The sequence below is a fragment of the Nomascus leucogenys genome, chromosome 9, assembly GCF_006542625.1.
Source record: "Nomascus leucogenys isolate Asia chromosome 9, Asia_NLE_v1, whole genome shotgun sequence".
Taxonomy (NCBI): Eukaryota; Metazoa; Chordata; class Mammalia; order Primates; family Hylobatidae; genus Nomascus; species Nomascus leucogenys.
The window spans coordinates 97,405,584-97,432,744 of record NC_044389.1 but is presented as its reverse complement, the minus strand read 5'-3'; the positions used below and the strand labels follow the sequence as shown (position 1 = coordinate 97,432,744).

The following is a 27,161-nucleotide window of genomic DNA, read 5'->3' as shown; positions in this document are numbered from 1 at the left end:
GGTTAAGTTTTGTGTTTTTAGTAGAGGTTGGGTTTCACCATGTTGGCCAGGCTGGTCTCAAACTCCTGGCCTCAAGTGATCTGCCTGCCTTGGCCTCCCAAAGTGCTGGGGTTACATGCGTGAGCCACTGCGCCTGTCCTGGTTGACTTATTTCTGAAAACCTAAAACTATATTAAATGGACATAAAGCTTTTCAGTGCAATTAGGTGTTGGAATATGAGAGTGGTTTGGTGGTGCAGCAAAGGACATTGTTCATGCGGAACTCATTATTTCAGTATCTCCCATGTGCTACCGTGTTTAGTCTTTTATTTGCCTTGGATTTTATTTTGTCGTCATAAAAACCCTGCCAGGTAAGCTTCAGTATCTTCATTTAAAAGAAGTGGAGGTCGGGCGTGGTGGCTCATGCCTGTAATCCCAACACTTTGGGAGGCAGAGGCGGGCAGATCACCTGAGATCAGGAGTTCTAGACTAGCCTGGCCAACATAGTGAAATCCCATCTCTACTAAAAATACAAAAATTGACTGAGTGCAGTGGTGCGTGCCTGTCATCCCAGCTACTTGGGAGGCTGAGGCAGGAGAATCGCTTGAATCTGGGAGGCAGAGGTTGCAGTGAGCCGAGATTGTGCCACTGTACTCCAGCCTGGGCGAAAAGAGTGAAACTCCGTCAAAAAAAAAAAAAAAAAAAAAGAAGTGGAAACTGAGACTCAGGAAGTTTATGTGGCTAGAAAGCTTCCAAGCATGGATTTAGACTAATCTGTTCATCCCCAAATCTGTGCTACTTACACTCGCACCACCCTGCCTGCCTCTCTATATGTTTTGATTTACCTTCCCTAGTAAGATGTCGTAAGTTGTTTCTGAAATAGTCTGTGAAAGATTCTTTGACTTTTTATACAGTGGTATCACTAGCACATGACATTGTTTAGGATGACAACACACAGAGAAATTTCAACATCCCTTATAGCAAATATTTCATTGTGCTTGAGTGAAAAGCTAAAAAATAATAGCTCAAGTCTATCAATTTACTACCTGACCTAATATGTCCTAATCTTCAGTGTTCTATAATTTGCATTCTCACCTTTCAATAAGGGAAATAGATCAGTAACCTAAATAGTGTGATTTTTGTTTATGGAATTATTGAACTTTCTGAAACATAGCAAGATTTCAGTTGATTTAAAAAGTAACTGGATGGTGTATTAAGAGCTGAGTATGTACTTTAAAAACACATCTGGGCAGTAGTGATAAGTCTTACTCTGTAAGTGAAACTGCTTAACTTTGCCTGTGGTGTCATCCAGCAGCAGGACTCTGAGGAGTTAGCCCTGGAATGTCCTTAGGGACTAACAATGGATGGAACTGGAACAGAACTCAGTTGCAACCCATTGTCATGGTATATCCTTGATGGAAGGACGGTGGCTGCCATCTTCGGCTGACTTTACAGCTTCAGGAGCAGTGGGCAAGGAGCCTGGGGCTCGGGCCTGAGCATCAGGTCAACTGAACTGATTCTGACGGTTAAGAGCATGCCACAGCCTCTATAGTCATCTATTCCACAGTTACCAGGTTTTAACTCAGTGCTGCAAAGAGAAGGAGACAATCTTAAGAATCAGGGAAAACCTTGAGGTGTCAGGGAATCAGAGATTTCAGAGAAAATGTTCTAAAAAAGGCGTACCTCCCCAGAGCTTCATGAATGACTTCTAAGCACTTCATGTTCTTTAGAAGTCTAATAATAAAAAAATTACTTCATCGTAGCAGCAAGGAATCCTGATACTTTCAAAGCTCTGTCTTAGTTAATTGCTATTTGGAAATAACCTTGACTGTAAGACAGAATTATAAATTATTAAGCTCTGTGCATCCTCATTTTGTTTTATGTACTTCTTTGTTTGTTGAAGCTGGCATTGCTTACAGCTCTATGAGGCAGGTCTTGGTATTTGCATTTGAAGAAGAGAAAGCAAATTCAGAGTGTTTGAGTAACTTACCTAAAATCTCTAGTTGAAGTGTGTCTCATTTTGAGATCTGTGAAAAACTTTGGTCCTGGAAAACCTACATGGACCTTAGTGGGAGGAAAAGAATCTTAAAAAATTAAGAAAGAAAGAAGAGAGAAAACCAGAAAGGGGAGGAAGGGAAGAAGGAAGGAAAGAGGGAAGGAAGGAGGGGAGGAAGGGAGGGAAGGAAGTAGGGGAGGAAAGGAGAAAAGGAGGGAGGAAGGAATGAAAGGAGGAAAGAAGGGAAGAAGGAAGGGAGGAAGGAAGGAAAGAGGGAAGGAAGGGGAGGAAGGGAGAAAAGGAGCGAGGAAGGAACGAAAGGAGGAAAGAAGGGAAGAAGGAAGGGAGGAAGGAAGGAGAGAGGGAGAGAGAAGCAGTAAACTACTATTTTTGCCATTATGGTGAACTTGATAATATAAAATATTTTATCATTAAATGCCTGTGTGTGGGGCACTTTGCCAAATGTTAGAAATACAAAGTGTTACAAACCCCCCCTACATTTGAGACCATAATTGGGTTGGGGTTATAGACCACACAAATACAAATCAAACTGATTCAAAACAGCACAGACCAGTTGCTGAATGCCCCTGGCATGGCTGGCTGCATCTCCTCATCACATGCAGGCTTCACCACATCCCTGCCGCTCCGATCTGAGTGCCTTCTGTGAGCACGGCAGGCCTTCGGCAGGCACCTGTCAAGTGAATTCTACTTTATATATTTAATACAGGGCGAAAGCCAGGGTGTGTTGCCATGAGAACCGGGATTGCAGGGGGCTTATGGGATGTTTTGAAATGTGATGAAAAGGCAAAATTTGTGTGCAAGCACTGGGCAGAAGGAGTAACCCACCCACCGAAGCCCACAACAACTCCTGAACCCAAATGTCCAGAGAATTGGGGTGCCAGCAGTAGAACGAGCTTGTGTTTCAAGGTGAGTATCAGTTATAAAGCTGATAAGAGAATCTGCAGTGTGCTTCAGCCTAAAGAATCACCTAAGGACATAAAAAACAAACACCAAAACACTGTGCCCAGACTCTACCATAGGTATTTAGAAATTCTGATTTGATTAATCTGGGCATCAGTTGTTTAAGAGCTCCTTGGGTGGATGCATTTAGACCCACAAACACAACCAACAACATAAAAACAACTTACAGAAGGTTTTTCTCACCTGCTCTGCCACTATCACCTCCTCTCTGCTTCTCTCCTTTCTCCCAGGCCTTCTAGATCTACCTCCCTCCTTTCCCCCCTTCCCCCCTTCCTCCTTCCCTTCCTTACCCCCTTACCCTCCCTTTCTCCCTTCCTCCTTTCCTCCCTCCCTTCCTCTGTTCCTTCCTTCCTCCCTTCTTTTCTCCCTTCCTCCCTTCCTCCCTTTTTCCCTCCCTTCTCCTTCCTCCTTCCTCCTCTCTCCCCCTTCCCCCCTTCCTCCTCTCCTCTCCCTCCCTCCTCCCTCCTCCCTCCTCCCTCCTCCTTCCTCCTTTCTCTCTTCTTCTTCTTCTTCTTCTTCTTCTTCTTCTTCTTCTTCTTCTTCTTCTTCTTCTCCTTCTCCTTCTCCTTCTCCTTCTCCTTCTTCTTCTTCTTTCTTCTTTCTTCTTCTTTCTCTCTCTCTCTCTCTCCTTCTCTTTCTTTCTCCAGTGGGGTCTTGCTCTGTCATCTAGGCTGGAATACAATAGTACAATCATGGCTCACTGCAGCCTCAAACATCTGGGCTCAAGTTCGCCTCCCACCTAAGCCTCCCAAGTAGCTACAAGTAAGCACCACCATGCCTAGCTAATTTTTAAAATCTTATTTTATGTAAAGATGGGGTCTCGCTACATTGCCCAGGCTAGTCTCAAACTCCTGGCGTCAATTGATCCTCCCACATAGACCTCCAAAAGCTCTGGAATTATAGGCATGAGCCAGTGCACCCAGCCTCTTTTTGTCTTGATAGAAATTTCTGTTTCCTTTCACGCTGTTGTATTGCAATTCATTTTTTTCCCATGCTCTTAGAGCCCAAGTTTTAGCTAACAAAATTGATATGCTACAATAATGCCACATAGGTATTCTAAAGAGAGTCCTGCCTTTTTCTGATTTAACCCCGATGATTATAACAATGGGTGAGGAAAGGAAATGATAGGTTGGGGCACATGGCTTTTTGGTGCCCATTAAATGACAATTCAATATTCTACCACTATTTAATACATTCATAGTTTAGGCCATTCATTTTCTCCTTATACAATCAAATTCACTAAAGCAAACAAACAGACAAAAAAACTGAGAAAATAACAAACAAAAACCCCAATGAATTAAGGATTGGGGTCTTTTACTCTCTCTCTTTTATGAGTCACATCCTTTCTAGAGAAAATTAGACTTAGCCAAATACAGAAATGTACCTACTGTATTAGTCTGTTCTCACACTGCTATAAAGATACTACCTGAGACTGGGTAATTTAAAAAGGAAAGAGGTTGAAATGACTCCCAGTTCCACACGACTGGGGAGGCCTCAGGAAACTTACAATCATGGTGGAAGGAGAAGCAGGCACCTTATTCACAGGACAGAGAAGAGCATTTGAGAGTGTAGGAGAAGCTACCACTTATAAAACCATCAGATCTTCTGAGAACTCATTCACAAGAACAGCATGGGGGAAACTGCCTTCATACTCCAATCGCTTCCCTCCCTCAACGTGGGGATTACAGTTCCCTCCTTCGACATGTGGGGATTACAATTTGAGATGAGATTTGAGTGGGGACACAGAGTCAAACCATATTACCTACTTACTGCTTAATGATACTGTTTTCTAATAGTCCTGCTCTCTGTGCTTCTTTTACTCAATCCCTTTGAATGGTATATGGCCATGACATGCCCTGTAAGACGGTTTGGCAAGACTGATGAAGAATTTGCATCAGGATGAGGCTGTGTAGTCTTTTCTAACTCAGGAGGAGCATGGTTAATTGAGCTGGTCACTCCCACTAATAGAAATAGGAATCCAGGAAATCTTAATCCAGATTGGCCATCAGATCTAACAACATAATTTACATAGAAGGCGATGTATTGGGCTAAGACAGAAGAGATTTGTAAATGGATTATTTGAGGACTAACACAAAGAAAATCAAGTATTTTATTGTTACCTCTGGAAACTTTTGGGTTACTACACAAAGGCCGGATTCATCTTATTCCTAGCCTTCGCCTGAGGATGTTAGGCTATGGAGATTTATTGCAGTTTTTTGAGAGAATCAGCAGTTTTACCCTGAGCTGAGAAGTCAATCAGGGGCTTCAGTAGAGAGAATTTTCAGGTGGATGTTCAACAAATCAAAATACGTGCTTGACTAGAAATTAGGTGGTTTTAGAGGTACTTGGGGGTAGGGTTTGTTTGGAAATATATAGACCACCTTTATAAAGATTAAGGTGTGAGAATTATTGATGAAATTCAGCTGACAGTAAGTTTAGTTAAGAAAATAAAATCTTATAGTCTAGCAAGCTGAGGCATCATAGGAGTCTGGGATATACTGATGTGGATACTTACTTAAACACCTTTGTCCAGATAGCTTGAGTCAAGTTAGGGTCAAGGTGAAGGTTGTCTTTGGCTGCTTAATGACAACTTGGGCAACCATAGTGCCTTGGAAGCAAATTTTTTTTCCCACAAGCCTGTTATGTGGGGGCCATGACTCATGAGGAGCAATGCATGAGAATTAGAAAAGTCAGTGGCCACAATTACCTTCTTTCTTTCAGCATACTGGTGGGTGTGTCCCAGACCGTCACTGTTGACTGCATTTCACTATTCTCTCTGCAGTCCTCTGAATATTATGACACAATTCCTAAATCATATAACTTTTAAATTTAATTTTGCTCATAACTCCCTGCCAGATGGGTGTCTGTGGTTGCATGTGCTTCAATAGTTGTTGAAATGTACAACCATAATGAAAAATACAAGGCAGTATTGAAGGACATTACCAACAAAATGTTGAAACATTGCCAGGTTATTCATTGTTTTAGCTGAACACAATAACAAACTGTGCACAATTTTAAGAAAGTTATTGTCCTTAAAATTATTCTTCTTTATGTTTACTTTCTCTGTATCAAAAGCTTCTTTCATTTTTTTCCATCTCAATGCCACTTTTTACACTTAACCAAATTAATTTTGTCTTCCACAGAGAGGTGTATACATAACCCATATGCCTAAAGCTCCTAAGATTTTCATCTAATTTCTCCTGTGCTATAAAATTATTTTATTTTCTAAGGTTTTCTCAACAAAATAATCCAAGTTTTGTTACCCAACTTTTCACTCATAAATTGATTTTAAAGCAAAAGAATTACATTGTTTTGAGTCATTACAATGTTTTGTTTTTCTGTAAATGAACGCTCATCAAAAGTAAATAATTGTTTCTCTTAATGTGATAAACTACACAACATAAAATAATTTTTGTAACCCTATCATCTTTAGCTGTATGCAAAAGGAAAACATGAGAAGAAAACGTGGTTTGAATCTCGAGATTTTTGTCGAGCTCTGGGTGGAGACTTAGCTAGCATCAATAACAAAGAGGAACAGCAAACAATATGGCGATTAATAACGTAAGTGGTATTTTTATGGATTCCTCCTTTTTGTTATCTAGTTGGTGCTTATGAAGTTGAGAAAATTTGTCTGTTTCTGAAATTGTTGTCTCAGGATGCTAGTTTGAGCACCTGTATCATCTCCCAAATCTGTGGGCCCTGTTTGATCTAGCTTCACTTTCAAATTCTTTAATTTTATAAGTGTAAATTCTGCTGTGACTTGCTCTATAAAAGTTCAAGATGCTTAATACATATTTGTCTTTCAATACTATACAATTATTTACTCTCAGGCAGTGGCCTATTTTTAAGATATTTATGGGATATACCAAAATGCACATCTATTGCGTAAGTCTTCTATTTAGCTGTTAAATCTCTTTACTTTTGTACTATTAATTTATGTTTTGGAGGTAACTTTCAAATGTGGTTAGTCCTCATAAGTTACTGAACTTGCTTCATGCAATAGCATATGCTTTCTTTATGTTTTGGATTTCATAGGGCTAGTGGAAGCTACCACGAACTGTTTTGGTTGGGATTGACGTATGGAAGCCCTTCAGAAGGCTTTACTTGGAGTGATGGTTCTCCTGTGAGTAATTTGACTTACTATATAACTTCCTTACTTTATCGTGTATTTATTTTTATGTTATCTTTTTATTTAATCCAAACTTTCAGCAAGACAGGTCATTATGATAGCCACTGTCCTGCCATGCAAAATTGATGTGTAGGTAAACTTCCTAAAACTTGAGTGTTTTATGCCCTCTTTTAGATCAATAGAAATGGAAACATTTTTGATATTCCCACTAACAATGATTAGGCTTCGTCAGACTTCTCCATTTCCAGGAATGAAGAAGTGAGAGATTCTGGCACGTGCTGGCAATATTTAGAAGCCCTAGTCGTCACAAGAAGTGATTTTGTATAATTTCAGTTCTACCTCTTAATTTCAGTTCTGCCTCCACCAGCAACTTTTCAAGGAACTTGAGTGAGGTGGTTTATTTGATGGCTTCATTGACATTTGGGTTTTGTATTTACATCTCTGGAAAACACATCACCGTGCTTAGTCCAAAACCCTGTGGGTTATGATTCCACACTGAAAACTCCATAGAGGACCTAGACCCAGGGCCTCTATTTGTTTCTTCTGTTCATTTTGGCAAAGTTTAGTAGCTGTTAGCAGTATTTTCTGGGTCTTTTTCTTTTGCAAGAAGAATTAATTATATTTCTTTATCCTACACATTTAATAAAGAGAAAACTTCCAATAACACAATGAAATATTATCCTTTCCAATGGGTTGTAAATTTAGGAACTCCCAACACTGAGAAGTGGAACTTTGTTGCCAAGTTTTTCCCATATATAAACCCCCATTTGTGGCCCTTGGATCCATTCTATTTAATAAGAGTAAAGAAAATGTTGTAATAATCAGTTTGTACATTGTTCAACATCACAAGGTTCCATGTAATGAAAGCTGTTTCTTTTTCGCTATGTTTGTGAACTGTGCTTTCAAAGCAAAGCTATTGTGAAAAAAAAGTAAATTGATAAAACAATGCAAACATATCTTTGATTTTCTGTTTGGATGAATGATTGGCATTGGCTTGATACAAATGGTTAATGGTTGCAGTTTAATGTTTCTAATGTAGGTTTCATATGAAAACTGGGCTTATGGAGAACCTAATAATTATCAAAATGTTGAATACTGTGGTGAGCTGAAAGGTGACCCTACTATGTCTTGGAATGATATTAATTGTGAACACCTTAACAACTGGATTTGCCAGATACAAAAAGGTATGATCACCTCTTCTCTCCTTTATCTCAGCTTGGTAGACTAACCTCCTGACACCCCAGTATCTTTCCTTTATTAGCAGAAGCAAACAAACAAAATAACAAAATCAGAGAACTGTCAGTGGCCATCATTGCATAGGATAAGCATGAAGTTGATAAGCACAGATAAATGTGCTAAAGGAACAGAGAAGATCAAAAGGCTACCTGGGAGTTCTGGGCAAGAGTCATGTCCTCCCAGATAGTTCCCACGAGCATCTCTGATCCTGGCCCAGGTTCCATAGCAGTAGAAGTTTGTGGGTGTCCTACGCTGTCAACAGAATAACGCAAATGCAACTTCCATTTTGGAATTTTCGCCTTCTGACCTACGTTAATTATCAAACAGGCGAACATTTCCCCAAGTCTGAATATTCTAAGTATTGATTTCTCAGATGAATGTTCCTCACAGTGAACAAATCACCCTGGAGTGGCCTCTGATGCTATTAGCCCCACCACGTTATTGGTGGTCAAACAGTATGCATGCTGACAGTCATTATCTGGGACTCAGAAAGTTCTGCATGTCCAAGTCAGGCCAGAGGATCCGAGTTCTAATGTTAAGAGAAACCAACACACCAACAAGGAAATAAACGAACCTACCCTGGAACCAAAATACACATCAATATCTCCGTTGTAAATGGATAAATGGAACTACATTGCCCTCTGCTGTTGGGGAATCTTGGCAACCATTTCAACTCTATGGCTGGAGATGACTTACTGTTCTGTTTATTTTCCATCCTCCTGCTTAGATTATTGCTTTCAAAGTTTCCAGAATAGAAGAAGTCAGTGGTGGCCGGTTGTCCTTTAATGGTCTCTTAGCTACCAATGGCTAGTATCCTTTTTGCATTATTGTAGCTCTACTCTTGCAGATGTTAAATTCATTAACCCAAAAGCTAGGTAACCTGAGTCCCTTTATCAGCTTTCAATAAAATCTAGATATATCACTAACTAATTGGAAAGAAAAATATTTCATTTAACTTTTAGTAAACCATACATTTAAGAAAAATAGATTTTCTTAAGAAAATACATTTTCTATTTTATAAATAAATAGTTCACATTTAATCATTTCAAATCATGAAATCATAAATAATTTCACAGATTATAAGATGTCTGGAAAATGAACACCTGTTAAACACCTATTACATACCAATAACTCACATATTTTCACAAACTAATCTATTTGGTTTAGTTGACAAAATTAAGGCTAAATGATTTAAACCCAGGCTTGGGATTTGAAGCTAGGCTTTCTGATTCTAAAACTCATGATCTTTTTTTTTTCTTTATATAATGCTACTTGTGCCTGAAAACTGTGGTGGCTGTAATTTCTGGTGGCTATTTTGTTTAATTCCTCTTAACACCTAATTTCTTCTTCTTAACACCTAATTTGTTTAATTCTTCACTTCTTATTCTCTTTTCCTTCATTCTGCCCTCCACAACATGATGTGCAAATTGGAGAAAGAAAGGGAAGGGGAAAAAAGAGAACAACTAAGTTTTTAGCAATATTGACTCATGAAAATAGAAGGAAATGTAATTAGCAGAAGTTTAAGTACACTTTATTTCTACTTTTCTCCTGTTTTACAGGACAAACGCCAAAACCTGAGCCAACACCAGCTCCTCAAGACAGTAGGTGTTTTCTTATTTTCTGATCTCTGTACTGATAACCCTTTCTCCGCCTCTTTCCTTTCTCAGTGAAAAAATTACTTGCCCTGGGAAGCTAGAGAGCAGAACTCCTTAATACCTTTGAGTGAGAATGTCATGGAAGTTTGGGTCTTCCTCTCCAGAGAGAAGCTCATATGCACAAACATAAGGCATGTTAATACAGTTTCTCAAGGGTTCATGAATCAGTTCCAAGGTCCCAGGTTCCTTCTTCTTTAGCACATATATTAGTGTCCACAGGCTGCTGTAACCAGTTACCTGGTTGGTGGCTTAAAATAACACGCAGTTATTCCCTTACAGTTCTGAAAGTCAGAAATCTGGAATCAATTTCACTGGGCCAAAATCCAGATGTTGGCAGGACCACGCTCCCTTTAGGGGCTCTAAGGGAGAATCTCTTTCCTTGCCTTTTCCAGCATCTAGAGCTGCATTCTGTGAACTCATCAGTTCATGGCCCCTTCCTTCTTCAAAACCAGCAATGTAGCATCTTCTTCCAGTGATCACATTCCCTCCTTCTCTTGTAGTCAAATCTCCCTTCGCCCCTCTACATAAGGATATTTGTTTCTACATTTAGGGTTCACCTAGACGATCCAAGATAACCCTCCCATCTCAAGATCCTAAATTAATCATGTCTATGAAGTCCTATTTTCCATATAAGCTAATATTCATAGGTTCCAGGGGTTAGGAACTAGATATCTTTGGGAGCTTTTATTCAGCCTACTGTAGCACAGAAATATGGAATCCCATGGGTTGGAGAAAGCCTGAGGGGCCCACTTGATATGTGAATTCCTTGCTTCTACCCTGAAGCACCCAAGTCCATCTATTAAAAGTTTTGCTGGGAGGCCGAGGCGGGCGGATCACGAGGTCAGGAGATCGAGACCACGGTGAAACCCCGTCTCTACTAAAAATACAAAAAATTAGCCGGGCGTGGTGGCGGGCGCCTGTAGTCCCAGCTACTCGGAGAGGCTGAGGCAGGAGAATGGCGTGAACCCGGGAGGCGGAGAGCTTGCAGTGAGCCGAGATCGCGCCACTGCACTCCAGCCTGGGTGAAAGAGCGAGACTCCGTCTCAAAAAAAAAAAAAAAAAAAAAAAAAAAGTTTTGCTTTTTTTTTTCTTCTTATACTGGGGTGAAAGTTGCTTTCTCATAGTTCCCACTCCTTTGATGTAGAAGATTGTCGGTGCATTATATATAAATCTTTGCAGCTATGCTATCGTATTGATGAAAGTGACACCTGGAGTTCTTTTACCCAGTAATGACATATGGAACTTAGCTGGGAATACAAAATGGGTCCTTTTTACTCGATTGGTAGAAAGTGGATATTTGGGCTGGGGTTCGAATGTCTATTTGACGTGGAGATTCTGCTGTTCTGGTCTCTCAGAGTTGCAGATGCCTCTTGATATAGCAGCTCTATCCCTTTCACCTTTGTGTGCTGTACACACCAGATTCTTGAATTTTCTACATAAAACTCATTGCCTTTTCTCATTAACTTTTCAGATCCACCGGTCACTGAAGATGGGTGGGTTATTTACAAAGACTACCAGTATTATTTCAGCAAAGAGAAGGAAACCATGGACAATGCGCGAGCGTTTTGCAAGAGGAATTTTGGTGATCTCGTTTCTATTCAAAGTGAAAGTGAAAAGAAGTTTCTATGGAAATATGTAAGAACATCAATCATTTTTAAAAATTTTAATAGTTTTTGGGGAACAGGTGGTGTTTGATTGTATGGAAAAGATCTTTAGCGGTGATTTCTGAGATTTTGGTACACCCATCACCTGAGCAGTGTACACTGTACTGAATGTGTAGTCTTTTATCCCTCACCAGCCTCTTACCTGTCCCTGCGTCCCCAAAGTCCATTGTATCATTCTTATGCCTTTGCATCCTCATAGCTTTGCTTCCGTTTATGAGTGAGAACATACGATGTGTGGTTTCCCATTCCTGAGTTACTTCACTTAGAATAATGATCTCCAATTCCATCCAGGTTGCTGCAAATATCATTATTTCATTCCTTTTTATGGCTGAGTAGTATTCCATAGTATGTATATACCACATTTTCTTTATCCACTCATTGGCTGATGGGCGTTTAGGCTGGTTCCACATTTTTGCAATTGCAAATTGTGCCAATATTATAAACGTGTGTGCAAGTGTCTTTTTCATATAATGACTTCTTTTCCTCTGGGTAGATACCCAGTAGCGGGATTGCTGGATCACATTGTGTTTCTACTTTTAGTTCTTTGAGGAATCTCCATACTGTTTTGCATAGTGGTTGTACTAGTTTACATTTCCACCAGCAATGTAAAAGTGTTTCCTTTTCACCACATCCATGCCAACATCTATTATATTTTGATTTTTTAATTATAGCCATTCTTGCAGGAGTAAGGTGGTGTCACATTGTGATTTTGATTTACATTTCTCTGATAATTCATGATGTTGAGCATTTTTTCATAGAACATCATTGATTTAAGGATGGGACAGTGACATGTGATAAACAAGGTGTCTACAATTGGTACCCCCTAGTACAATTTCTAATTATGTGCTGAATTTGCACCTCCAAAGGTCAAGGTAAAGATGGGAATGCAGGAGGAGGAGGAGGTCATAACACAAGTTATGCCCTATTGTTTAAATATTTAGTGCAGAATTGCAGAACTCAGAATCATTTTCTTTTTTTTTGAGACAGTGTCCCGCTCTGTCGCCCAGGCTGGAGTGCAGTGGCGTGATCTCAGCTCACTGCAACCTCCGCCTACTGGGTTCAAGCAGTTCTCCTGCCTCAGCCTTCTGAGTAGCTGGGACTACAGGCGCACACCACCATGCCTGGCTAATTTTTGTGTTTTTAGTAGAGACAGGGTGTCACCATGTTGGCCAAGCTGATCTTGAGCTCCTGACCTTAAGTGATCTGCCTGCCTTGGCCTCCCAAATTGCTAGGACTGCAGACATGAGCCACTATGCCCAGTCTCAGAACCATTTTTTAGCTTGGGTTTTGTGAAGATCTATACTTGATGGCTTTGAGTTCACTAATTTGAGTTCACTAATTTGATTTGCAAAGATTATAATTCTTAACTAGTTGTTATATGTCAGTCCTGGACCCTTTGTGTATCATATAGCTTAATTTTTAATTTAAAAATCTGGCTTAGTTGGCCCAAATTGTTGGCCAACATATAACACAGTTTGACTATTTATTATAATCATCTTTCTTGGTTGTAACAAAATTGTGATATCATTGATATACCTATCACTGAAGGTATAATTTATTTTTATGATTTATTTTTTCCAAGAGTGCTTTGCTCAGTATCTTTCTGATTAAAATTCTTCATGGCCTCGTTGCCAGAGAGGAGGTAACAGAGTTAGCAGGAAAAAATAAGTTGAACAGTACTGAAAGAATAAAAATTCATTTGACTTATAAAGGTACTAGAATATACTCTGACTATAACATCATCTTGTGGATATACCTTGCTTTGAAATTCTCAAGATGTTTTCTAATATTACACAAATATATATATATATATGAAAATCAAATATATCTATATATAGTGAAATGGTACATTATAATGAAATTAATACATTTTGGGGTTCCTTTCCTTGTTCATGAATACACATGTTCTCCCAAGTTTGAAGAACAGATATATCCTCCTGGCTCATACACAGATATAAATTGTAATATATATGTAATATATACATAAAATATGTATACAAAATAAATACTTAACATATGAAATAAATATATAAGTAAAATATATATGTAAAAAATATATAGAAAATATATGTAATATATGTATAATATATTTTATATTATACATATCAATCCTCTCACCTCAGCCTCCCAAGTAGCTGGGACTACAGGTGTGCACCATCTCCCACAGGGTGACTATTTTTCATTTATATTTTGTATATATATTTGACATATAGATTTATTTTACATATATCATATGTAAACTATGAAGGAGAATATTTATTTTACATGTATCATATGTTTATAATGGTATATGTAAAATAAATCATATATATGATTAATTTTTATATAAAAAAGAAAAATTTGTACACAATTTAATAACTTGAATTTGTAAAGCAAATACCTTAAATCATTCTCTATAATATTAAATGCCTACAATAGTTACATTGCTGAAGACATTATTTAAAACAAAGTAGCCAGTCAGGATTATAGGATTATGCATCAAAGAAAAGATTCCTGCTTTACAAATTCAAATTCTTAAATTGCGTGCATATATTTTTTTTTATTTCTAGGAAGAACGTAATATAGAATGTACTACATTTCTGCAGAAATTCCTCTCTAGAAAAGGTTTCCATTAGGCTGCCTCATTAACATGTGTTTTGTCTAAGAACTTGCCGATTGTGTGATTCTAAATTAAACTATATGTAAACTTCCATGTTTCAGGTAAACAGAAATGATGCACAGTCCGCATATTTTATTGGTTTATTGATCAGCTTGGATAAAAAGTTTGCGTAAGTAAATCAAGCTAAAAACAACTTTGCTTGGGTTAGTGTTCTGACCAATACCTATGAGTTATTTTGAGATTTTTCTTTGTGGAATGCATTTTTAAAAATCCTACAGCATTCTCAATTGAAAAAGCAACTTTAAAAAAAGAATTTAAAATAATTCTATTAAATATTTTCAGCACTATAAATTCCAAATAAACAACTCAAAATTGGATTCAGTTTTGCAAAACTACACTTTTCTTTGTTTTCAGATGTCATCATCTGTCAGTAAATCATCTACTAAAAAGTTGTTGTTTTAGACATACACAAATACTGAATTTATTTAAAAAATTATAATCCCATCTGGGATGATAACCTTGCTAACCTTGCTGCTGGGAAGCACAGTATCCTTTCCTATTGCCCTGTTCCCTGTGTTAGCAGCACTATTTTGAAGCACACTTTCAATTTGCAGGAAATACTTTCCCTTTAAAAGGGTGATTGTGCCATTTTCTATTAGATATAGGAGCCAGAAAAAGCTGTAGGGACTTGAGGAAATTAATACATTTTATGTTCTTTTTTCTTGTGCCTTAATACATATGTCCTCTAGAGTTTGAAGGGCAGATATGTCCTCCTGGCTCATGTACAGATTTTTTTAGCCTCATGTATTCCAGGGGACTGCTGTTGTCATCTTTGAGCAATAGAGACCTAAATTCAAGGTTATTATTATTATTATTATTATTATTTGTGACAGATCTCGCTCTGTTGCCCAGGCTGGAGTGCAGTGGGGCGATCACAGCTCACTGCAGCCTCAAAATCTTGGGTTCAAGCAATCCTTCCACTTCAGCCTCCCAAGTAGCTGGGATGACAGACATATACCACTATACCCCACAGGGTCATTATTTTTAAAGAGTAAAAATGTGGGATCTTCCTTTGGACAAGGAACGTCATTTTATCATTTCTAAAGTGAAAAGGTCAAATTTCATGATCTCATGGCTGGTCCCCTTCTGGCTCTCACAGTCTCTGAATTTCTGTAATTTATAGACGTAAGTTTAGCCCACCTACATTACAAGAAACTAGAGTAAACACAAGAATCAGAGAATGAGCCTAATGAGAAATTCTATATGCTGTGCCTCTCCATGGGTGGTTTGGTTTTGTGGGAATCATGCCCGGGGAGTACGATGGTAGGATTTTTGTCTCTGGCTCGCTTCCAGAGTAATCAGAGTCTCCACTTTGCAACTAAAGGTGGTTTCTTCCTGGGAGGGAAAAGAAGGTAGCCTGGACATGGCATCAGGGTTGCTACTGCAGAGCACGATGCATGGGATACACCAAATACTCAGGCATTGGGGGATTTCCTGCCACTCTCTGGAGGTCTTCCCTCTTCTGAGTTGACTTGTCCTGTCTCACCAGTAGGCTGTAGCTAACTATTCTTTTTTTTTTTTTTTTGAGATGGAGTTTTGCTCTTGTTGCTCAGGCTGGAGTGCAATGGTGCGATCTCGGCTCACTGCAGCCTCCGCCTCCCAGTTCAAGCGATTCTCCTGCCTCAGCCTCCTGAGTGGCTGGGATTACAGGAGCCCACAACCATGCCTGGCTAATTTTTTTTTTAATTTTAATTTTTAGTAGAGACGGAGTTTCCCCATGTTGGTCAGGCTAGTCTCGAACTCCTGGCCTCAGGTGATCCACTCGCCTTGGCCTCCCATAGTGCTGGGATTACGGGCATGAGCCACTGCTCCTGGCCTGTATCCAATTAGTCTAATGATTGGATCGTTTCAAAATGCCTGGATTTTCTTTTCCAGTTGGATGGATGGAAGCAAAGTGGATTACGTGTCTTGGGCCACAGGTGAACCCAATTTTGCAAATGAGGATGAAAACTGTGTGACCATGTATTCAAATTCGGGTAGGCAAGTCATGCATGTTGAATTTGCTTTGTGGCGTGGCGTGTCATTCGCCACATCCCTAGACTAAAAGTAGCAAGTTGTGCGCTTACATCAGGCAAGATAAGAAGAGAGAATAAAGGAGAATTCTAATTTTAGCAGCATGACAGTTCAACTTGTAACGAGAATGGATGCTTAAGATTTACACTAGTAAATGACATAGTTAATCTTCTCACTTTTTCCCAAATTAGGAACCATTTTTTTTCATGTTCTGATTTGAAAAAACTTATCCAGAATTTGTTTATCTCCTTTATTTCTCTCTATCTCCTTATTATTCTGCAAAATGGGAATAATGGCAGAATCTATCAATTGTTGAGAAGATAAAATGAAATCATACATCTAAAATACTATGTAGATGCTCGGTGTATACAAAGTTTGCTATTGTTAGATTATTATTATTAGCTATTACCATTTAGGTAATATATCTGCAACATCAAGTACATGTTTGGTTCATAGGATGCTCTCTATAAAGTGGAACTATTATTAGTTTAAGTAAAACAGCAAAAGGGTATTGCATGGATACCTCTAGTCACATATAAAAATAAAATTTGATTATAGTCTAAGTAAGTTTTGAGAATTCTTATAAAATAGAAATATATTTTTTAAAATAATGTTTTAAAACATAAACATATTAATCGAATTTAACTATTTTTCTCTTTGCCAGGGTTTTGGAATGACATTAACTGTGGCTATCCAAATGCCTTCATTTGCCAGCGACATAACAGTAGTATCAATGCTACCACAGTTATGCCTACCACACCCTCGGTCCCATCAGGGTGCAAGGAAGGTTGGAATTTCTACAACAACAAGGTACTAGGAAAATTAGTTGCAGTCTTGGCACTGATCATTATGGAGAGTGATGCAAATCTTTCAGCTCAAAGTTAACTTTTGCTAGCCTCATCACTTTAGAAAATTTTTGGCAAGACTAGGTGAAGATTCGAGTGACAAACTCTTTATGGAAATTGAGAGCATACTTGAGATATTATCCACATTGATGTACCCTTTCTCCCAAGGGAGAATAAAACTTTGCCAGGAAAAGTGAGTGGGTCATAAAACTAACAATTTTTTAAATCTCCAGTTGGTGGTGAGAAAATTCTGATTTAGCTATAATCTTCATGAATAATTTTGCTTTTTGTAGAGCCAAGTTGATCATCTTTAGTTAACCCCTATGGTTTTTCTTTTTTTTTCCGCCCCTCTTCCATCCCAGTGTTTCAAAATCTTTGGATTTTTTGAAGAAGAAAGAAAAAATTGGCAAGAGGCACGAAAAGCTTGTATAGGCTTTGGAGGGAATCTGGTCTCCATACAAAATGAAAAAGAGCAAGGTAGGCAGGCCGTTTTGCAATTAGTTGTGCATTTAAATATGGAATTTTGACAGCAAAATGGTAAAATATTGCTGACAGTAACTGACTTTTTGGTTTTCCAGTGTAAAAGCTAAAAAAGTGGAAAAAATCAAATGCTAATTGAAAACTATTTTATTCAATTATAGCACATATTAAGCTGTTTATTTTATATAAAGTCATCACAACTCTAAGAAGCAGGTATTATGACCCCATTTTGTGAGTGGGGAAATGGTGCATAGACAGCTTTGAGTGAAGGAGCTTACCTGTTAATCAGCAGAGCTGGGACTGAAACCTAGGTTTGTCCAGCTTCCTACCAAATCAGTTTGCTCCCAAAGGGTCAAAGAAGAGTACTTCTAAGAATAAGATGAAAAGTTGCAGCTTTCCCATTTATTGCTCTTCTAGTCACTTGATCATATAACTTGTAATGCAACAAAATTGATATTTTAAATGTGAACTTTGAACAAATTTCGATTTTTTTTTTGAAACAAGGTCTTACTCTGTTGCCCAGGATTATAACTCACTGCAGCCTCGAACTCCTAAGCTCAAACAATCCTCTTGCCTCACCCTCCTGAGTAGCTAGGGCAGGCCTGGGCCACAGTGCTCGGCTAATTTTTTTTAAAGTTTTTTTTTTTTTTTGTAGAGCTAGAGTCTCACTATGTTGCCCAGGCTGGTCTTAAACTCCAACCTCAATCTCCCAAAGTGTTAGGATTACAGGTATGAGCCACCATACCTGGCTTTGAAATACTTCTTGATAAAACATGAAAATAAGCCAGAACTATGAAGGAGAATATTCACCATATCCATAGAGCAGATGGTAAAATTCATGATATTGTCGTCAAAAGAAAGGTACCCACCATTTCTGCATGATCTTTCTGTGGAGCCATCCACTGAAATAGGTATCAGGTTAAATTGTGACTTGCCCTTTGAGGAGGGTGTTGACCAACTGCAGGAGATTAAGACTAAACTGATGAAGGGTTTCGAAATCACTGCAAGTGAGTCAGGTTTGAAAGACCCTCAAGTTATACAGCTTGGAAAAGAGAGGATGTGGACTTTGAAGGATCACCCTGTGTCACCTCAGATAGAAGACCTGGAACCAATGAGTGACAGTCACAGGGAAATAGATTTAGGCTCAAAATTAGGGGGCCATTTTTACAGAACTGATTGGATAGACTGCTTCATGAGGAAGTTGAAATTTCTAAAGGGCTGTGAAAATGCTTACACTGGAAGATACTCAAATGGATGCTAGAGCATCCTGTGTGTTGGCTGGTATGTGGTATAGAAGATGCTCAACAGTTGTTTGTTGTATATATAACTTTATAAGGACACGGTAGGAGACATATGGACTGAATATTCTATAAACTCTCTTTTGGTTCTGAGATTCTTTGATTTCTAGAATCATTTGTTTCAAAAATGATATGAGAAAGAAAATAGAAGAAAAACATAGGAAATAAGAAAGGCACTAGAAACATGTAGGGTGCTCTCTTAAAGGTTTATTTGGCTTTGTGAATGCCGCCATGTGCCCTCTGAGAACACACTGTACAATAAATCCCAACCAAGCTTTTACTGAGAACGTTTGACAAGTTGAGCAATTTGTCAGGCACTGAAAGAAAAGGGTCAGACCAAAGCACACAGTACAAGAACATAACATTCACATTTCTCCAACTGGCCTACCCCATTTTGGGCTTAGCTACCCAGCAGAGAAACACAATAATTGATTTCCCCTCTTAACCACAAAGTGCTGATTCCTGGCACAATGAAATTGAAACTGGATAATAGAGATGTGCAGAAGGAAACAATTTGAAGATAAAATAACATTATTTCTGGCAAAACAGGCACACATCGTTGAATTCTTATTGTGGTTGTTGGCAGAAAAAAAGTGCCGAATCTTGGCAGGTAGAGCTTTTCCATGTTTCATTTCAAGCTGGGGATGAGGCAAAAGTTATGATCTTATTTGGAAAATAAAATAAAACCAAAATAAATATCTACCCATGCTCTTTTCTTTTTAGAGATAGGGTCTCACTTGATCACCCAGGCTGGAGAGCATTGATGTGATTATAGCTCACTGCAGCCTCCAACTCCTGGGCTCAAGTAATCCTCATGTCTCAGCCTCCCAAGTAGCTGGGACTACAGGTGTGCACCATCATACCTGGCTAATTTTTAAATTTTTTTGTAGAGAGAGGGTCTTGCTTTGTTGCCCATGTTGGCTTTAAACTTCTGACCTCAAGTGATCCTCCCATGTTGGCCTCCCAAATTGTTGAGATTACAAGTGTGAGCCACCATATCTAGCTGTACTCATGCTCTTTTTCTTTTCTGAAAAACGTTGGAAGAGTTTTTTTTTTTTTTTTTTTTTTAAATCCTTAGTTAATTGAGGAAAACAGAAGTCTCTGAGATGGTAGCTGCCTCTTCTACTCTGCAGAAAGAGTAAGCATATAGCAATGGAATTGCTTGAAATTCTATGAAATTGTTTGTTCATGAATACACAGATAATTACATCTCTGCAGATTTCTATTTTGCATTTTCTATAAGTAACCCTGAATGCTTAGTCATTCTATTTCCTATTTATGTTCAGCAGATATGTTTAAGTGTAAATGTTTGCAAATTGTTTTTCAGTAGAGTGGATACTTGTTGGTCTAGGAGTTAATGGCTCAGGTAGTGGTGTTGGCCCCAGATGGCAGCTGCCATGGGAGGCCTGGAGGTGGGCTGAGGGAAGGGGAGGGGCACAGGTACAATTCAACCTTTTATGTCTCTTGGATGTTTACCACCATCCTCTTGGCCACAGAATTGATAAGCAAGAAGCCATATTCTATAGTCTCATCCAGTGATGTGAGCACTTTATTATTGATTGATTTGTGTAGAGATGGGGTCTCCCTCTGTTGCATAGGCTCAAGTGCAGTGGCACAACCATGGCTGTCTGCAGCCTCGACCTCCTGGGCTGAAGCAATCAGCCTTTTGAGAAGCTGGGACTACAGCTGCATGCCACCAGTGCTTTGTTAATTTTTGTATTTCTTTGTAGAGACAGGGTGTCGCCATGTTGCCCAGGCTGATCTTGAACTCCTGGCCTCAAGCAATCTTGCTGTCTCTGCCTCCCAAAGCACTAGGATTACAAGCACCAGCCACCATCCCCAGCCCCTGATGTGAGCATTTTAGCATCAGGATGGTCCCCTAGATCCAAGCACACTGAGTAGATGGGCAACTGATCTCAGGGATTTCTCCCCCACCTCCCCAGGAGGAATCTCAACTGGGAAACTTTTGGTTTGGCAATCTGAGATACTGATAATTCGACAGCTGTATTAGTCTGTTCCAACGCTACTATAAAGAGCTGCCCCAGACTCGGTAATTTATAAAGGAAAGAGGTTTAATTGACTCACACTTCCACATGGCTGAGGCGGCCTCTGGAAGTTTACAACCGTGGTAGAAGGGGAAGCAAACATGTCCTTCTTCACATGGTGCCAGGAGAGAGAAGTGCAAAGCAAAGCATTAAAAGATAAAACCATCAGCTCCTGTAAGAACTCATCTCATTCACTATCACCAGAACAGAATGGGAGAAACCTCCCCCATGATTCAGTTACCTTCACCTACTCCCACCCTTAATACATGGGAATTATTACAATTCCAGGTGAGATTTGGGTGGGAATACAGAGCCAAACCGTATCAACAGCCTAATGATTCTTGTTTTGGCAGTTTTCATTTTTTCAGAACTGTCTGGGTTAGGAGTCCTTTGTTCCATAGTCATTATATAAATCAGATTATCTTATTTACAGAATCAGGATAGCCGCTAATCCATACGGTGACTTTTTATGAATTAGAAAAAGTTGTGGTTGTAGGCAGCCACAACCCAGATAGGGGCGCACAGAATGGAGCCCTCGGGCAGGGCGCAACTTGCACAAGTGTCTTCAATGGCCTAGATAAAACCTAGACTTTTATTGTATGAAACTTTTCAAAGTCCAAAGCTCAAGTGACAACACAATGCTGATATTAGAATGTTTGTGTGTTCATGGTGTTTTTAAGTAACAATGACACAAGTCACATGCTCAATATTTTGAAATTCATATGTTTTGAATATTTTCCATATTTTGAGTATTAACCCTCAAAGTTTAAAATTATTTCATGAAATTTTCTTTCAGCATTTCTTACCTATCACATGAAGGACTCCACTTTCAGTGCCTGGACTGGGCTGAATGATGTCAATTCAGAACACACGTTCCTTTGGACGGATGGACGAGGAGTTCATTACACAAACTGGGGGAAAGGTTACCCTGGTGGAAGAAGAAGTAGTCTTTCTTATGAAGATGTAAATATCAGATTCAGGTCACCTCTCTACACACCATCAGCTTGCACAGGGTTATCATCTTATTGATTACTCTTCCATGAAAGGATCTACCAGAATACTCCTTGATCTGGTTTATGCTTGCAGATTTTACCTATTTCAGACTGAGCTGACTTGGGGGGAGGGAGTATAAATTCAGTTAAAAAATCTTTGGCTTGGGGAAGTGGCAAGAGTGAGAGGTCAGGAAACCCGGTTCCATCCTGAGCCTAACTTGCAGTCAAAAGAAACACTTCAACCTAGAGTTATCAACTTTCTTTGTATCACCTTCCCCTTATCCCTTGTAGCTGTTTTAGTGTTTGGGGTGTAGGCCTGGAAGCTACTACTGCTTCTAAAGATCACATCATCATCATCCATCATCATCATCATCATGATCATGAGCTAATATTTGTAGACTGCTTGTTATGTGCCAGATGCTTTTGTACATTAACCTGGGAGACAGATTGCTACTTTATTTTACTACTTTTATTCTTATATAATTGAACAGCCAGCTTATCAACATCAACACCATGTTAGGGATTATAAAAAGTGTAAAGAGATAGAAGATTTTGTTTTTACCTTAAAAGTGTGTACACTTAAACTAGACCACAAGTCTTCTATAAGAAGGAAGATAGGAAAGAAATGAACATGTCTAGTGACAGGATCAGCTATAAACACTGTAGTAGCTAAGAAGAAAGAAACTCACTGTGGGATGGGGTGATTTAATCAGTCAACATACATCTATGGTGTCCTATGTGCTAGACACTGTCTGCATGACATGGTGGAGGGAAGAAATATAAAAAAGAATCAACTTTGGGTGTTTCCTTCCTTCCTTCCTTCCTTCCTTCCTTCCTTCCTTCCTTCCTTCCCTCTTCCCTCCCTCCCTCCGTCTCCCTCTCCGTCTCCCTCTCCCTCTCCCTCTTTCACTGTCCTTCTTTCACTGTCCCTTTCCCTCTCCCTCTTTCACTCTCTGAATCTCTCACCCTGTTGCCCAGGCTGGAGTGCAGCCGCATGTTCTTGGCTCACTGCAATCTCCACCTCCCAGGTTCAAAGATTCTCCTGCCTCAGCCTCCCAAGTAGCTGGGATTGCAGGTGCCCACCACCATGCCTGACTAATTTTTGCATTTTTAGTACAGATGGGCTTTTACCATATTGGCCAGGGTGGTCTCCAACTCCTGACTGCAAGTGATCCACTTGCCTTGGCCTCCCAAAGTGCTGGGATTACAGGCATGAGCCACCACGCCCATCCAGGTTTCTGTTTCAAGAAATTTAAAACCCAATAATTAGGGGAACTTAGCAAAAGGATGAGAAAGGCCATGTTAGATGGTCAAGGTGGGCAGTCTTCAAGCAAGAGATACATGATGTGTTTGCGCAAATGGAGTAAATGGCTTTGAATACAGCAGGAGTTTTATCCAGAAAAAGAAGTAGGAGTAAGCTTCAAAAGGTGGGAAATAGAATTTAGAGAAATGTAGATGCCCTGTGATGGAGTCTGAACTTTGTCTAATAAGCAACAGCAACAAAAAAAAAACAGTGGAAAAATGACCTGCTCAAAATGGCATTTTTATGACTTAATAATTTGGTAGCTATTTGCCAGGTGAATACATTCTTGTGATGGAGCCAGACAGCAGCCCATAGGGTTGCTCTGTCTGTGAAGTAGCCATTCTTTTGTTTCTTTACTTCTCTAATAACCTTGCTTTTACTCTAGATAAAAAATAACTGGTGGTCAGGAGATCGAGACCATTCTGGCTAACATGGAGAAACCCCGTCTCTACTAAAAATACAAAAAAAAATTAGCCGGGCGTGGCGGCGGGCGCCAGTAGTCCCAGTTGCTGGGGAGGCTGAGGCAGGAGAATGGTGTGAACCCAGGAGGCGGAGCTTGCAGTGAGCCGAGATCGCGCCACTGCACTCCAGCCTGGGCTACAGAGCGAGACTCCGCCTCAAAAAAAAAAAACAAAAACTGGTGATGGGTAAATAATTTTCTGTGGAGAAATTCTTTCGTTTTCATGACACCAGTGAGGGCTGAAGACTTACTGAAGAAGTGAAAGTAGAATGGAGCGAGACAGCAGCATTCGCTTAGACAGATTTAATGGATGAGAGGAGAATTTCTTGTAAATCAAAAACATTCATTATTGCACACGTTTTTGTTGTTTTTAGAACATAAAGAAAGGTAGAAACAATAAAAACAAACCAACAAACAAAATCTGTAATCTCACCAATTCAGAAAAACAACACTGCTCATTTTTTGTTGAATTATTCTCCCAGACTTTTTCATAGTGCATATAAACAGGTAAAGTTTATATTTCACAAAAATGGAGTCAAAATACACATAATGCTTTTTATTTTGTTTTATTTTTTTGAGATGGAGTCTCACACTGTCGCCTGGCTGGAGTGCAATGGCACGATCTCGGCTCACTGCAACCTCCACCTCCCAGGTTCATGTGATTCTCCTGCCCCAGCCTCATAAATAGCTAGGATTACAGGTGCACACCACCACACCTGGCTAATTTTTTTTTTTTTTTTGAGACGGAGTCTTGCTCTGTCGCCCAGGCTGGAGTGCAGTGGCGCAATCTCCGCTCACTGCAAGCTCCGCCTCCCGGGTTCACGCCATTCTCCTGCCTCAGCCTCTCCGAGTAGCTGGGACTACAGGCGCCCGCCACCATGCCCGGCTAATTTTTTGTATTTTTAGTAGAGACGGGGTTTCACCGTGGTCTCGATCTCCTGACCTCGTGATCCGCCCGCCTCGGCCTCCCAAAGTGCTGGGATTACAAGCGTGAGCCACCGTGCCCGGCCGAGGCTAATTTTTTTGTACTGTTAGTAGAGATGGGGTTTCACTATGTTGGCCAGACTGGTCTCGAACTCCTGACCTCGTGATCCACCTGCCTTGGCCTCCCAAAGTGCTGGGATTACAGGCGTGAGCCACCGCTCCCGGCAATAGTTTTTTTAAAAACAATTTCAGGACTTTAAAATGGAGAGGATTAAATATAGTTAGAAAAAGAGAATGGGAGAGAACTTTTAATATGTGTTTTGTGATGGAGATATGCTTGGATCGTAACAGGTTTTCTGGATCAGGGACTCTGAGCCAGGATAATGGGGGGTAAAAATAGTTAAGACAGGAAATGGGGTGAATGGAGAACTTTTGAAATGTAAGTTTCAGGTTACCTGATAGTTGTAGCACATGGGATGAAGACACTGCAGGTTGACAAGATGTCTGTGACAGGAGTGTACGCTGTGATTCACTGCAGCTTAAGGGATAGGTTAAAGATGTGCTGACTTCACAGTGACATGTCTTTTAAGTACTTTCATTCAGAAAAACTGCCGTCACCTTTTTTTGGTTGTCTTTGTGTATCGCTATTAGTGTATTATTATTGACTTAACATTTTCTTTAATTTCTAGGTATTTTGGAATTTTCCAACTGTTACTGATTTGTGGTTTAATTTCATTGTGGTCTTAGAGAATAGTTTATGTGTTTTCTATTCTTTTAAATTTGTTAAGGCATGTTTTATGGCTCAGAATGTGGTCTATCTTGGTGAATGTGTCATGTGATCTTGAGAATAATATATATTCTACTGTTATTGGATGAAGTAGTTTACAGATGTCAGTGAGATCTGGTTGATTGATGGTGCTGTCCAGTTTAACTATGTTCTTACTGATTTTTTGCCTGCTGGATCTGTCTATTTTTGATAGAAGAGTATTGAAGTCTCCAATTCTAATCATGGATTTATCTATTTATCTTTGCAGTTCTATCAGTTCTCACTTTACATATTTTGATGCTCTATTGTTAGCCACATACACAGTAGAAATTGTTATGTCTTTGTGGAGAATTGTCCGCTAGATCATTATGTAATGTTCCTCTTCACCTCTGGTAACTTTCCTTACCCTATAGTCTGTTCTGTCTGAAATTAATATAGCTGGTCCAGCTTTCTTTTGATTAGTGTTAGCATAGCGTATCTTTCTCTACTTTTCTTCACTTTTAACTTATGTGTATCTTTATATTTAAAGCGAATTTCTTGTACAAATATATGAGTCTCTGTCTGTTAATTTGTGTAGTTAGACCATTAACATTTAAAATGATTGTTGATATAGCTGGAGTAACATCTATCATATTTGTTATTGTTTTCTGTTTTTATTCTGTATTTCATTTTTTTTGTCTTCCACTCTTTCTTGCCTTGTCTGGTTTTACTTCAATATTTTGTATGATTTTATTTGTTCTCCAATCGTGGCATACCAATTATACTTTAAGAAAACTTTTTTCTTTTCTTTTTTATTTTTATTATAAATAAAGATGGAGTCTTTCTATGTTACTCAGGCTGGTCTTGAACTCTTGGGCTCAGGCAATCCTCCTACCTTGGCCTCTCAAAGTACTGGGATTACAGGCATGAGCCACCACTCTTGGCCTAAAACAAAAACAAAAACAAACTTTCTTTAGTGGTTGCTCTGGAGTTTGCAGTATACATTTACAACTAATCCAAGTCCTTTTTCAAATAGCACATAAGAAAGCATCTCCTATTTCTTCCTCCTCTCCCATGTAACATTGCTATAATTCATTTCACTTATCCATAAGCTATTATCACCAAATATATTATCACCAAATACATTGTCATACACTTTTTACATTAGAGTCCTTAGTATATTATTCATAGTTGTTTAACAACAACTACAGTTGTTTGAACAAACTGGTATGTGTTAGATGAATTTAGAATAAGGAAAATGAAAAATTCTATTTTTCTTTCATTTATTCCTTCTCTAGTGCTTTTCATTTATCTATATAGACCTGAGTTTCTGACATATATAATTTTCCTTCTTTTTTCCTTTTAACATTTCTTTCAAGCTAAGTTTACAGGCAACAAATTTTCTTAATGTTTGTTTGTCTGAGAAAGTCTTTGTTTTCTTTTCACTTCTTAAGGATAATTTCACTGGAGACAGAATTCTAGGTTGGTGGGTTCTTTCTTTCAGCACTTTAAATATTGCATTCCACTCTCTTCTTGCTTGCATGGTTTCTGAAAAGAAATCCAATGTAATTAATATTCTTGCTTCTTTATAGATAAGATTTTTTTTTTCGTCTGGCATCTTTCAAGATTTTCTCTTCATCTTTGATTTTCTGCAGTTTGAGTATGATGTGTTTAGATGTTGTATCTTAGTATTTATCCTGTCTGATGTTCTCTGAGCTTCCTGGATCCGTGATTTGCTGTCAGTTGTTAATTTTGGGA

At 39.0% G+C, this 27,161-nt stretch overlaps 1 protein-coding gene across 1 annotated transcript in view; it reads left to right on the top strand.

The window, feature by feature from the left end:
- The window catches only part of MRC1 (mannose receptor C-type 1), a 103,079-nt gene that overhangs the window by 55,171 nt on the left and 20,747 nt on the right, over positions 1 to 27,161 (top strand). The window contains exons 12-22 of the mRNA XM_030819236.1: positions 2,702 to 2,901; positions 6,389 to 6,516; positions 6,991 to 7,078; positions 8,124 to 8,268; positions 9,880 to 9,921; positions 11,447 to 11,610; positions 14,340 to 14,407; positions 16,174 to 16,274; positions 16,976 to 17,121; positions 17,519 to 17,633; positions 21,776 to 21,942. Coding sequence (XP_030675096.1) covers positions 2,702 to 2,901; positions 6,389 to 6,516; positions 6,991 to 7,078; positions 8,124 to 8,268; positions 9,880 to 9,921; positions 11,447 to 11,610; positions 14,340 to 14,407; positions 16,174 to 16,274; positions 16,976 to 17,121; positions 17,519 to 17,633; positions 21,776 to 21,942 — 1,364 coding nt within the window. The remainder of the gene's footprint in view (positions 1 to 2,701; positions 2,902 to 6,388; positions 6,517 to 6,990; positions 7,079 to 8,123; positions 8,269 to 9,879; positions 9,922 to 11,446; positions 11,611 to 14,339; positions 14,408 to 16,173; positions 16,275 to 16,975; positions 17,122 to 17,518; positions 17,634 to 21,775; positions 21,943 to 27,161) is intronic.